Source organism: Haliaeetus albicilla, chromosome Z (genome assembly GCF_947461875.1).
Source record: "Haliaeetus albicilla chromosome Z, bHalAlb1.1, whole genome shotgun sequence".
Classification (NCBI taxonomy): domain Eukaryota; kingdom Metazoa; phylum Chordata; class Aves; order Accipitriformes; family Accipitridae; genus Haliaeetus; species Haliaeetus albicilla.
The window spans coordinates 10,827,625-10,841,778 of record NC_091516.1 but is presented as its reverse complement, the minus strand read 5'-3'; the positions used below and the strand labels follow the sequence as shown (position 1 = coordinate 10,841,778).

Here is a 14,154-nt window from a genome sequence, read left to right as displayed (position 1 = left end):
TGGTGCGCGTCACAGGAGGCGGGCGCAGACCGGCCCGGTGCGGCGGCGGGGGAGCGCATGCGCTTATCGGGGGAGCCGGAGGGCGGGGGGGGTGGCGGCGGCCACCACCTCCTCCTCCATCCTCCTCCTCCATCCTCCTCCTCCTCCTTCCTGCCGGTGGCTGCTCTGCTCCGCCCTCCCCAAGATGGCGGCCCTAGGTGTAAACAAGGTCGGGGCTGGCGCCGGGCTGGACGGCAGTCGGGGGTCCGGTGGCAGCGGCCGCGGCCCGGCTGGCGCCGCAGTGAAGGTGGGACGGGCTGCTTGGCCCTTCGCGCCGCCCGGCTCGGCCGCCTCCTGCGGCAGGGCGGGCTGTGGCGGCCGGGGGTTGCGCCGTCGCTGCCCCGTCTGAGGGATAGGGGTAGCGCGGGAGCGAGGGGGGCTCCGGGACGGGAGACGTCCCCTGAGGCGGCGGGGCGCTTCGGAAGCCTTTTCCCCGCCTCGTCCGCGCTGAGCCGGTCTGCTGCGCGGTGCCTCGGAGGGAGCGGGCTGCGAGGCGGGAGGCCTCTGTGTGAGGGGGAGGGCGACTGGTGACTGCCTCACAGCGGGGAGCCGTCTCGGAGAAATCGTAACGCCTGGGCTGCCTGAGGTGGTTAGCTGACGCTATTGTCTTACGGATTAGTCGGGAATTGGTTTTTTTCCCCTAAATGACGGTCAATTTCGCTTTTTATTGGCGGTTTAAGGTGTTCTGGTTCCCTGCTGTTTGTTCCTGCTACATCGGTGCTGCGTTTGTAGCTTCGTAAATGGCTACCTTGCTATGACTGACATTATTATGTGCGTCAGCTATGAATGGAAACTTTCTCCGCCGGCTGATAGTCTGCTTTGGCAGGGTCTTGCCCTCCGTTTCCTTTTCTTGCAAGGACGTTTCTGCGTACTTAGTTGTGCTGCTTGACCAGCGGGCTTTTTGTGTGGCAGTGCGTTAAATGAAGTGGGCAAGAACTAGTGGTGATCAGGTGGGATGCTGAAGAGTTAAAATGTTCTGTTCGTGTCTATTTATTTATTTTTTAAGTATCATTTGTATGATCATTATTTGTGTGCACAAAGCAAAATTAATGACTCAGCCTATCTGCTGTGATTGCAGGAACTTCTGTAAAATAAACTGCGTCACGTGGGTCACTGTATGAAGTTTTCCTTTTTTTATCAGCTCAAAACCAAATATAGTCTCTTTAAATTACAGGTTCTTGAGTGTGGTGTCTGTGAAGATGTATTTTCTTTGCAAGGTGACAAAGTTCCCCGGCTGCTTTTGTGTGGCCATACTGTCTGCCATGACTGTCTTACCCGGCTTCCCCTTCATGGCAGAGCAGTTCGTTGTCCTTTTGATCGACAAGTTACTGAACTAGGTAAGAAAATATAAGTCTGAAGTTCTTAAAACCTGTCAGCCAAGGATATCTAGAAGATAATGCTAGGTAATAGATTCTTAATGCTCCACTTAGTGATAATATTTCTGAGTTATGAATGTGCAGTGTTCCTTCTCATTCAGAGAAGCTCACAGCATTGTTAAGCACTAGTAAAATAGGTGTCTTAGAAAAAGAAGGTCAAGATTTTAACTTCTTGAACCTGGGCTTGCAAGCGTTATACCTTGAAGTCTCTTTGAACACCTATATTTACAAAGGGACTACTCTATTTTAAATTAGTGTCTAAGGGTTCCTGCATGGGTATTAGTTTCCTGTTGTCCTGAACACTAAATAAACCATGCAATTAAATAGGTAGTTTCTTTGACAAACAGATTTATCTGGATTCATGATGAAGTGATATAGAGGGAAGTGTCAGTGATAACAAACATGTTTTTTACAACGTAAAGTAATTCTGTATATGCAATAACTGACAGTGGCAGGCTATCAATAGGAATTCCCTTACTGTAAGAGTGTCTGCAGACAGTATTTGAAAGGATAAGATACAGCTTTTATCCAACAGTGGAAATTTATTTTAGGCAAAAGATGACACTTGCTTATAATTCCTTCAGAACAGGACTTGCCTATTTAACATAGGGTTACGGAGGAGATGAGTTATCAGAAGAATTTGTACTGAGAGGAACTTGTTAATAGAACTGGCTCCAACAGTTCTGAATAGCACGGGGGGCAGGAGGAAGCTGTTGGAAGGAGGGGAATCCTCAGAGAAGGAGACCTCTAATCTGGTAATCCCTGAAAGAAATGTTTAAATATCAAATTCGCTTGAATAAGAATTTACTTTGCAGGAGGAGAATCTGCTAGATTGTAGACCAAACTGAGAGGAATACTGAGGCATTCTGTGGGATGCTTTCACGGAAATCGGAGTCAGGAAAAGAAATTCCAGTCTCATATGAAAGAGGGGTTTGTTTTCGAGGGGGAGGGAAGTAGTAATTATGAGTGTCATGAATGATTGCCAATCTAGAAGATGTGGTTAAAAGAGTCACAATTTGTTTTACTACTTATCTATGACTGTACAGCTGCACAACATTTCTTAAGGTATGGTTTTAAGGGAGAGAATATTAGAGCACAAGACACACTCCTGCTGTTGTGAAGTATTTCTGTCCAAGACCGCTGCTTGTATCTTGTAGAGTAAAAGTAGCATTTTTGTTACGATAGGAGTGCTGGTTTTGACTGGGATAGAGTTAATTTTCTTTACAGTAGCTAGTATGGGGCTATGTTTTGGATTTGTGCTGGAAACAGGGTTGATAACACAGGGATGTTTTAGTTACTGCTGAGCAGTGCTTACCCAGAGTGAAGGCCTTTTCTGCTTATCACCCCACCCCACTAGCAAGGAGGCTGGGGGTGCACAAGAAGTTGGGAGGGGACACAGCTGGGACAGCTGACCCCAACTGACCAAAGGGATGTTCCAGACCATATGAAGTCATGCTCAGTATATAAACTGGGGGGATTGCTGCTTGGGAACTAACTGGGCATCATTTGGTGACTGGTGAGCAACTGCACTGTGCATCACTTGTTTTGTATATTCTAATCCTATTATTATTATTGTCACTTTATTATTGTTATTATTATCACTATTAGTTTCTTCCTTTCTGTTCTATTAAACTGTTCTTTTCTCAACCCACAAGTTTTTACTTTTTTTCCCCCCAATTCTCTCTCCCATCCCTCTGCGGGAGTGGGGGGGGGGGGGGGGGCAGTGAGTGAGCAGCTGCGTGATGCTTAATTGTTGGCTGGGGTTAAACCATGACGATAGGGAACTTGTCACTTCTTATTTTTTATTGTGCGTTTTTTTCCCAGGCATCTAAAAGTATTCTCTCATAATTTTGGGGGGCTTTCAGGTTTAACAAAAACAAAGCTTTATAAAAACATTTAAAGTTTTTTCATCTTACATAATACTTAGGAGCTTCTGATGAAACACAGTGAAACGTTATTAAACTTGTAAGGCTCTTACAGATAGGAAGAGGGAAGAAAAGCTTCAGCTTTTGTGTCTAGGATAGTAGACTTGCATCCTACTCTCTATTACTAGAAAGAAGGATGATATGGTGTGGCCAGCAGTTGCTCAAAAAAACAGCAGGTAGAAAGTTTTAGAAAAACAGCTTGAAAGTAAAAAAGACTTGTGTGAATAAAAATGCTCTGCCTGGTGATTTGGGGCAGAAGAGGGTCATAGCTGCTTTTAGTCTTACCAGGTCCATAAGAACTGTCTTAAGAAATCTTACTGCTTCCAGCATGTAAAAATGGAGTGTTTGGAGAGCAGCTCATAATGACACCTCTTTGAGGTGTCTATGCATTTGTTGTCTTGCTCTAATCACCTCGTAGTTACTGGTGTTGGTTAAATGTGCTGCGCTTGTAGATACTGTTTCCTTCTGAGAGCTCATGAGTGGTGCTGGGGGGGAGGCGTAGCAACTCTGGGCCCAGTGAATTTCTCATCCTTCCTTCCATTTGAGGGCATGTGAGAAAGCAAGCTCCATTTTCACCCATTTCTGCAATTGCTATTCTGCTGCTTAATGGAGTAGTCTCAGGAAACTCTTTAGCATCTAAATCTAGGTTATAGGGTTGCTGCCAAGAGAAAGGTCTGTTGAAAGAAAAGCTGTATAATCAGAGTGTAAAGCTACCTATGTTGAGTAAAGATCCTTGGTCAGTAACTGTGGATTTTACAGATGCTTTAGTTGGTCATTTAAGCTATACAGTTCAGCAGATAGACTTGCTTGTTTTCCTTTGCTCTTTATAAATCACTTAATCCTATATTCCCAAGGAATCTTGGGATCTATATATGTATAGATATAGCTGTACTTCCTCCCTTCTGAAGTGGACAGTTGGTTTAAATTTACTGGCCTGTCTCTTCTCTATATGTATAACTGTATGGGAAGGCAGGTTTAGAAGTACTTTGTCAATCAGGACTTCTGGAAATACGGAGTCTGCAAGTGAAAAATGACAACACGTTGTTTACATGCTTAGCAAAATATTCTAATAGTTCATAAAATTTTGCTATGAGAGAAAATATTTAGTAATGAACTGGTAGCACTAAAGCCTGCCTAAACCGTATTACTTTGCAAGTAGACTAAACATGGATTTGGGGGCAGGGGGGGAAGTGAGAGTTCTTTAATGAAGTTGCCAATGATGAATCTTCTAGTGGAGAATTTTAAATGGGTATGTACATGTTAAAGGTATGTGACCTGTCTAGTGGTTATCTTCAACTGGATTAATGTTCTTTAACCAAAAAGATGTAATGGAAAAGCTTTTTCAATTTTCAAAATTTTGAAGCCATACGTTCTGGAGATTATGTTAACTCAAGCAATATATTTAGGGAAAAATGTATAAAATTGTCTTTGTAGAAGAAGAGACTCCCCTTAAAGCCTTTTCCCTTCAAGTACCTTGATTTGGGAGAAAAGGTGAATAATTTCTTGCAAACTGCTTTCTCTCTTCTTCCTGCATTGGATTATTGGGTTGTTTTGTTTTTTTTAAATACATGGACAGGGAATGGTTGGGAAGGATGTCCTTGTGTAACAGCTTTGGAGGCTCTGGCTTCTGAACTGTGCTGTTCTGCTAAGAAAGCCCTTAACAGTTTATGGCTCAGGTGAACTCTCCCTAGCATCATCACACTACAGGGCTGAAACTATTCTCTGTCATTAGAACTTGTTGACTGATGTATGCAGGTGTTGACATCCTTCGTGCAATCCATCCCATTGGTATTGTTTACATGTCTATATTCTTTTGCTAGTGTTTGAGTGCTAAGATAAAACTTCAAAACATTATGCAAGAAAATGTAGCTATAACATAATACTCTCTCGGCTTTGTTCCGACATTTAGACAAAAGTTGCTCCTTTATTCCTTGTATTATTTATAATCCTTCTGCAGACAAGGTTCATGCTTTTGAAAATGACATTAGTATTGTTGGCTGGCGTCAGTCTTAGTATCTTCACTCTGTCACTATCTCATTCCTGGCTGACACACTTCCTGCTATTCATGTTTTATTCTTCTGAGAAGAGATGGTCAGATTGTGTAGTGGTTTTGTAATGGGCACAAACATCCCTTGTAGGCAGAAGGATGAGATCACTAGACTCTTTTACACTTGTGACCAAAGCAGAATGTGAGCTAAAGTCCGAGAGATTAAATAGACGTATTTACACGACTCATCTTTTTTTTTTTTTAAATATAAAATAAGCATTTGATCAGATGTGTTGAAAATGTGTATGTTGAGTATGTAGTAATTCTATGTTTAATGTGAAAAGAAGCAAAGTGGCTTTTTGTTAAATACGTAAACTGTATAGTAGATACCAGTGAAATGAGACATGGCTTTCTGTATGATAATGCATGTTTTATAGGGTGCTTACTGGTTATAAATTCTGTTTTAGTAGATTAATAGTTGATATGTAAGCTTTGCCTGTTTTTTCTATTTGTGTCCAAGACAGCGCACTGAGAATGTCTAACGTGTATTAGCAAATCTCAGGAGGTATAATAAAAAAATAAAGGACTGTAAAAGCAGTGTAACTTTGTTTCTCCTGACAGCTTGAAGTTATGAACTAGAAAATAAACACAGTATGGCTACAGTTGTATCTTTTCTGTTGGTTACATATCAGTAAATTAGTTCTGCTTTGACTTTTCTGGCTTGGCTTTCTCTCCCTGCTAGACATGGGACAGAACCAACCTGGTTAAAATCAGTTATGAGAATGTAATCTGAGGAGACTACTTCTTATTTTGATTGGTTTGAGGGTTTTTTTGTTTTGTTTTTGTTTTTTTTTTAATAAACATATTTAAACCTGTGAAAGAAAATACTTTTGTAAGAAACTCTAAGACTGAACAGCTTCTTTCTCTCTGAGCCTTATCCAATGTTTGCTTAAAGGCTAAGACAATATTTGCTTAAAGGCTAATTTGCTATAATCTATTTCATAAGTAGGTTTATCCTTTTGGTGCATGTACATCCATATACGCTCTGTTGTTAATGGATATCTGGATTAGTGGCTTAATCTGGAGATATGAGGTCCACATTAGTATCAGCAGTCATTACATTGGTGTGTTGTTAATGTGAGTATTTTATATACTGTAGTAATTGAAGGTTATGCACAGCCAGTTTGCTACGGGACAGTAGCAACTGTTCTAAACTGTTCTAAACACTGTAGAAGAGAACCATCTAGCCACTTTCCTGTGCTTTGCTTTCTGGGAGTTAGTGTGTAAAAATCTGTCTAGGTACAGTGTCAGCAAATCCAGACTGTTTACAAACTGGTTTGACATAATTTAGATTCTAAAAGTGGATATTGCACTCTGTATTTCTTCAGCTTGTAATGGGATGTGACTCTTCCTTGCTCTGTGTTATGAAAAACACTATGATCCTGCTAGGAGTGCTAGATCTAAAAAATAACTAAGCTCTGAACTCAGAATATATCAAGGCAGATGACTGTGCTGGTGCTAACTGTAATTCTGGAGTCCCAGAACTTAACTTCTGTAAACTCCTTCAAGATCTGCGGCAAATAAAAGTTAAAACGCTTCTTTTTTTGTTTGCAATTTATTTAGTGGAGTGCGCTGAGCTTAGGGTGTTGGTAATGCTTTCTGTACCAGAGAAGGCTTCCACCGTGGAACTGATAACTGAAGAGACCACTGACATGCCCTTTCTTTATATCTAACTTCAAAGTTACTAACCAGTATTTTGATAGGCCCATTTGCAGAAAGAGCAGATGTGCTAAAACGGATGGTCTTTTACTGGTAAGCATTTTTTTTAAAGATAGTCAATGGTTTCTTTGTACCAGCTGAGGGTGTTGGAGAGGAGAACAGCTTATATATGCTCCCATTTAGAGCTGTAGGAAAACAGTATTCATCCATTTATCTGTTCTCTGAACTCTGCCTTTTATCTGTGAGGCACATAACTTGTGTTTTGAGTTTGGCCACTGAGAATATTATGGTTGATGGTTTAAACTGTGGGAGGAAATGCCTAGGAAAGAAAGTTTCACGTAGCAAAACTGGAAGCTGCACAAAGCAATAAGGTATACAGTGTGGATATGTTGGTTCCTGTTCACATCCCTCTTCAGAGGTACCATAGCATTGTTGCCCTCACTTTGGCCAGATGTTGTGTGCACCTCATGAAACTACTTGTTCTGCTCCCCTTGATGGGAAAACAGTCGACATGTGAGCATATGTCTTCCACGTAATTGTGCCTAGCTGTGTAATGCAGGTCTGCTCTTTGAAACAGTACTGTGGGGAAAATATTGTCAGGTAGTAAAAAGCACTTGCATGTATTTCAACCAAGTTTTGAAGTCTTAAGATTGAAAGCCAGTCTCATTTTTCTTGTTTCATAGCTCTTGAAGTAAAAGAGAATGTTGTATTTTAACCCCGGTGGGCAGCTTAGCCCCACACGGCCATTCATTCACTCTTGCGCAGTGGGACGGGAGAGAATTGCAAAGGCAAAAGTGGGTTGAGATAAAGACAGTTTAATAGGTAAAACAAAAGCTGTGCACACAAGCAAAGCAGAATAAGGAAATCATTCACTGCTTCCCACTGGCAGGCAGGTGTTTAGCCATTTCCAGGAAAGCAGGGCTCCATCATCTGTGGTGGTTACTTGGGAAGACAGATGCCATAACTCTGAATGTCACCCCCCACTTCCTCCTTCTTCACGCCAGCTTTTGTTTCTGAGCATGATCTTATATGGTATGGAATATCCCTGTGGTCAGTTGGGGTCAGCTGTCCCTGCTGTGTCCCTTCCCAACTTCTCATGCAACCCCAGCCTCCTCGCTGGTGTGGCAGCATGAGAAACAGAAAAGGGCCTTGACTCTGTGTAAGCACTGCTCAGCGATAGCTAAAATACAGGTGTGATATTGTCACTGTTTTGGTCACAAGTCCAAAACATAGTCCCATACCAGCCACTATGAAGAAAATTAAGTAAATCCTAGCCAAAACCAGTACAGAGAATAATTCTTAACAAGCTGAAGCTGAAGACATGAGAACTTGCAGATCCATTTGTTATTTGATTGGGTTTTTTTTGCTTTTGTGTACACTTCCTTACAAACAATATTGTAACATGCCTAGCTCTTAAAAGCATTGCGTTTTAGGCAGTGAGTGTATTTGAACAGTGTTTGTGTAGTTCTACAAAGAGCATTTATAGCAGTATATAATCTCTGTGTGCTGCAAATCCAGACTCCTGTGGGAGCTGAAGATCCATATTCTTAGAACCACGGAAATGCTGATTATTCTCTGACTATGTGTACCAAGCTGAGGAGCAGTGAAACATGAGTATTTGGGATGGGTACTTTGTTTTGCTGGTTCTCATAACTGCCTGCTACTAATAGTAGTTGGTGTCTGTTCATTTGAAACAGCACTTTCATTCTAATGATACGTCAAAATCTATGGAGTGTTTGATAAATCTCAGTATTGACGGAGGAAGCCTTAATGTCTGTATAGGATCAGTGGGATGACATCTGAATTCCAGAAGGATGCAGAGGGCGTGCGCCTACCAGACAATCACAGGGCAGCATAGTTTAGGAGTTAGGAAATTACACTCAGGAGAACCAGACAACTCAAGTAGCCTGGGCTTTCTCTTTGGGAAAACACATGGGATACAGTTTCTGTGAGTTCATGTCAGATGCAGACTTCTGTCAGACACCAGATATGTGGACTGAAAATGTCAAGAGTTTTTAGGCATCATCTGGAACCAGCCTCAGGCTCCAGTTGTTGTTCTGCTAGTCTTTGCATCTGGATTATGAGAGGCAGCCCAGCTTATTTCCAGATCTGGCATTGTTTTCTAAAGTTGTGTTTTCCAGATCATGCTTGAAGCACAGTGTAAATCGAATAAAGCAGTTACTTGAATCTAATAAAGAAATGTAGTATGTATTATTTTTTTACAGTGAATAGCAGAGGTTCATTAAAAGTTTGGCTCATTCTTAGACGGGTATGTTTGCATGAAGTATGAAACAAATATCTGAATTACAAAAGCAGCATGCATATGCAGTTTTGTCCAGATAGTGGTGTCCCGCACTCTAAAAAATAACTGCAGCAACCTTTTCTTGTTTTACAAACACAGTTCAAAAATTCCATCATAAAATAGAGTCGTTAATTTCAGGTCCTACAGATTCTGTTTAAATAGAAGGTAGCATTTCCAGGCAGCTTCTTAGCTACATAAACGTGCATCTGTCACTACCCTGGATACTACAAGTAATGTTGTACATTCCGTCATTCTACTCAAAGGTAGCAATGCCCCCCATTTCTTTTCCTGAAGTTAGTAGCTTCTGTACACTTATGTAAACATCTGACAAAGAGATAAGGGCAATGTTATGTGACGAAACTAACATCCACAACTTGCCTTCCTTTCAGTGCACCGAAGAAGTGCTGTGTTAGTATTCAGCAGTAATGTTGGATGTAATAAATAATTTCTTGAGCTTGTCTTTGTTCTCAGATATATTATTTCAAGAACTGGTAAAAATAATGTTACAAGATCATAGACACTCATGGGTTAACTCTCTTATTTGTTAGGAAAACAATGTTTCAAGGTTTTAATGAGGATTGGTTTATATATCTGTTCTACCAATTTTGACAAACTGGTTGTCATGAAATCCCTGTGACAACAGCAGAAGAGCTCATCATAGCATTGAGGCTGGAAGAAGAGCACATACATTTCTTTACTTGTCCCTTCCAAATTAGGAATTGTTAGCAAGTAATTAGACCCTCTACCTGGATTGGCATGTACTGATACTATATATGAACAGCCTTGTTAGTGTCAATTAGGAGTTAAACTGATTCTAAACTGTGCAGTAATAAAGGTTGAGTTTGGGCAGTAAACAACTTCAAAAGTTGATCTGCCCCCAGTTTTGAAGAAGAAAAGAAACCCAAACCTACACACAGAAGTGACACTTGTTCTGGAAATTCATAGTGAACTCAACACTAAACTCCATTGAAAACACCTCTCTATTTTCAGATTGGCCATCTGTAATTGGTCACTGCTGATTTCCAAAGGCATATAGTTGTGATTCAGCAATGGTAATCAGCCTATCGCAGTTAATCAAATACAATTTTCTAGATGCTCTATAGTGAGGAGAACCTCAGATTCTGTGTACTCAGGCCCTGAAAATGTCAAACATCCCATTTGAGGAACATCTAATAGCATACTACTAAAATACTTTTTTTTTCTTTTATATGTAACAACTCTGCTGAGAGGTTTCTGCTATGTGCTAGGTGCTTTCTGCATTAGATGTAAACCACTTTTTAAGAGCTGTCTCTTAAGAGCACAGGAGCAAGCAATTCCAAAGTGTTGGAAGTCAAGCAAGCAGGGCGGAAGGCCAGCTTGGCTGAGCAGGTATCTTCTTCTAGAACTTAGGCAGAAAAGGAAGGTGTACGGACATTGGAAGCAAGGACAGGTGACACAGGAGGACTACAGAGATGCTGTTTACCACTATAGGGAGAAAATTCATGTGGCCAAAGCTTGATTAGAGTTCAAGCTGGCCAGCACTGTGAAGGACAACAAAAAGGGGTTTTTAAATAAGTTAACAGCATAAGGAGGATCAGAGATAACATTGGTCCATTGCTTGTTGTGATCAGATGTAGACAAAGCAGAGAGGTTTAATTCTGGGATAATCTTGGTTATGCGTACAAACTGGGGGATGAGAGGCTGGAGAGCAGCCCTGCAGAAAGAGATGTGGGGGTTTGGGTGGATGGCAAGTGGAACATGAGTCACCAGTGTGCTGTGGCAGCCAAAAGGGCCAACCGTGTCCTGGGGTGCATCAAGCACAGCACAGCTAGCTGGTTGAGAGAGGTGACTGTCCCACTCTACACTGCACTGGTGCGGCCCCACCTTGAGTACTGTGTGCAGTTTTGGGTGTCTCTATAAGGAAGACATCAAACTGTTAGAGCGTGTCTAGAGGAGGGTGACCAAGATGGTGAAAAGTGTCAAGGGCAAGACTTAGGAGGAACAGCTGACGTCACTTGTCTTGTTCATCTTGGAGAAGAGAAGGCTGAGGGGTGACCCCATCGCAGCCTACAGCTTCCTCACGGGGGGCAGCGGAGGGGGAGGTGCTGATCTCCACCTCTCTGGTGACCAGCGATAGGACACGAGGAGATGGAATGAAGCTGCGTCGGGGAAGTTCAGACTGGACTTTAGGGAAAGGTTCTTCACTGAGAGGGTGGTTGGTCACTGGGACAGGCTCCCCAGGGAAGTGGTCATGGCACCAAACCTATCAGGGTTCAGTCAGCATCTGGATGGTGCTCTTAGTCATGTGGTTTAGTGTTAGGCAGTCCTGCGAGGAGCAGGGAGTTGGACTCGATGATCCTTGGGTCCCTTCCAAGTTGAGATACTCTATGATTCTAATTTTCTCATTTGAGAAGAAAATGAGAGAAGAGAATGCACCAGTCAACTGGAGGGCAGCTTTGCAGAAAAGGACCTGGGGGTCCTGGGTCACCTGGTGTGCTGTTGTGGCAAAGGAGGCTAACGGTATCCTGGATGACATTAGGAGGAGTGTTGCCAGCAAGTCCAGGATGGTGAACCTTCCCCTGTCCTCAGCACTGATGAGACCACATGTGGAATACTGTGTCCAATTTTGGGCTGCCCAGTACAAGAGACATGTGGAGCTGCTGGAGCAAACGGCCAGTAAGATAATGAAGGGACTGGAGCATCTTTCATATGAGGAAAGGCTGAGAAAGATTTTACAAATAACTGAAGGGAGGGTGTAAAGGAGACAGAGCCAGGCTTTTTTCAGTGTATTAGTGACAGAACTAGAGGCAATGTGCACAAACTGAAACACAGGAAGTTCTGTCTACACATAAGGAAACGATTTTGACTGTGAGGATGACCAAGCTCTGGCACAGCTTGCCCAGAGAGGTGGCGGAATCTCCCTCCTTGGAGATCTTCAAAAGCTGCCTGCGCACAGTCCTTGCCAACCAGCTCTAGGTGACCCTGCTTGAGCAGGGTCACTGGGCAAGGTGATGTCCAGAGGTCCCTTCCAACCTCAACCATTCTGTGATTCTGTAATGACTAAAAAGTAATGATCCAGTGCTCAAAGGTGATGCTTCATCTCTTGAGGCACCTTTACCTTGCAACAGAGAAAATGTCTTTAAATTTATGACGATGATGCTGAAAAAAGTCAAGGGATACTTTCTTGGAGAAGCAATCAGTAGGGTTCTCATGCTACATCGTCTGTGTGGGTAGCATTTAGCAGCAGCCATTGGGATGCAATTCTGGTTTTGCTTCTCATCACATTGCTTCATGTTAACCTCTACAAAATGAGTATGACACGGGAATAGACGTGGGCTTCTGCTTCACTCTAGTGGGTCTTTCTGAATATTGTTTTAACTCTTGTTCAGGTTTTTACTGGACTGAGATCTGCAACAGGTGTTGTATCTTATGATTCAGGGAATATGAGGTTTGTCACTGTGAATTCTTCACAGCTTCTGTTAGTACAGTAGAAATGTTCACTGTATGTATATATGCAAAATACTAATTTTTATGATACACATTAGAGTTTGTGTGTTCCTTGTAGTCTTTAGTTGTTAACTGTTGCGGATTATTTTACAAGTGTTTTTACTAAGTTTTTGTAAACTTTTAACAATCTTGGCATCTTTTAAGTAGGGAAAATCTGCATAAATATTAAGTAGTTCCATGATGAAAGGAAGGAAGAGGATGGAAAGGTAGCGTGAACTTACACAGAAAAAGTGGTAGTTGTACCTCACTGTAGTTAATGTGCTCTTGATATTTGTCAGAATCTCAGCTATGGTTTGTGGAAATTCTCATGATGGTATTTGCTTGAGGTTTTTCTTCTTCTCCTCCCCTTCATTTAAATGTTTCTCAAAAATAGGAGATTCTGGTGTCTGGGGCTTGAAAAAGAATTTTGCTTTGTTGGAACTCTTGGAACGGTTGCAGAATGGACCTGCTGGGCAGTGTGGGACAGCAGAAGAAGCCATTGATCTATCTGGAGAGGTACTGAGTTTTAAAAAAAGCAAAAAGTTTGTTACGTTTGATTAAAGTTATCTCTAGATAGAAAAAAAATGAAAATAATTTTTTTGCCAAATCTAATTTCACTAATAATGCTCTTGTTTTCTTTCAGTATCTAGTATTAAGGCTTCAATTAATTGCTTCGTAATTGATTGCTGATCTGTACTAACTAAAGCAGAAAATGAAATGGTATTGCTGAGTAGGCACACCTTTTTCCCCTTTTTGGGGCTTTTAAGATTTTTAGAAAAGGTTACTTATTTGGATATTTTACAGTGATTTAAGGACAGTTTTCTAAAACTTCTTAGAAACTCTTCCTAAAGAGTTAAACTCTTCTTCTTCAGTAGTTGCCTTTTATAGTCATTTGATATCACTACATCATGTGGTAGTACTTCATTATCAAAACTAGCTGCTTTAATCATTTCGGTGTTAACAACCGGTATGAAAGAAGTATCATGCAGTGCTCTTCTAGGAATAGATAACTGTCCTAAGTGCTTATTTGTCCTTTGGTGTTTTGATTGTATGTAACTTTGTAATTCTTTGTTCTGTAATGGCTGCTTTGGAGGAAATGACTGGAGCCTGAATTATTTTGTCCTCCAAACCTTTACAACTTCCACTGAGGTTTGGATTTGTAAAATCACTCAACTCTTCTAGAATAATTGATTGGAATTGACTGTAAAGGAAACTGACTTTTATTTTTAAAAAATAAATTGAGAACTTAAAATCAAGTTTTCAAAGTTGGCCAAATATTTATTAGTGTGTAACTTTTAAAGAAAGTCTGTTTTCAGTCTTATAGGGGTGACAGGTTTTCTG

General features: G+C 41.5%; 1 protein-coding gene across 3 annotated transcripts in view; it reads left to right on the top strand.

Moving 5' to 3' along the window:
• The first annotated feature begins 42 nt into the window (after positions 1-42).
• Positions 43-14,154, top strand: part of TRIM23 (tripartite motif containing 23) — a 28,598-nt gene continuing 14,486 nt past the window's right edge. Inside the window, exons 1-3 of one of the 3 annotated variants that reach the window (XM_069776576.1) lie at positions 87-208; positions 1,214-1,376; positions 13,208-13,329. In XM_069776576.1, the coding sequence (XP_069632677.1) occupies positions 185-208; positions 1,214-1,376; positions 13,208-13,329 (309 nt within the window). In that variant the 5' untranslated portion in view covers positions 87-184. Of the gene's footprint in view, positions 287-1,213; positions 1,377-13,207; positions 13,330-14,154 lie in introns of all 3 variants that reach the window. The other 2 variants (XM_069776574.1, XM_069776575.1) reach the window with 2 other exon arrangements.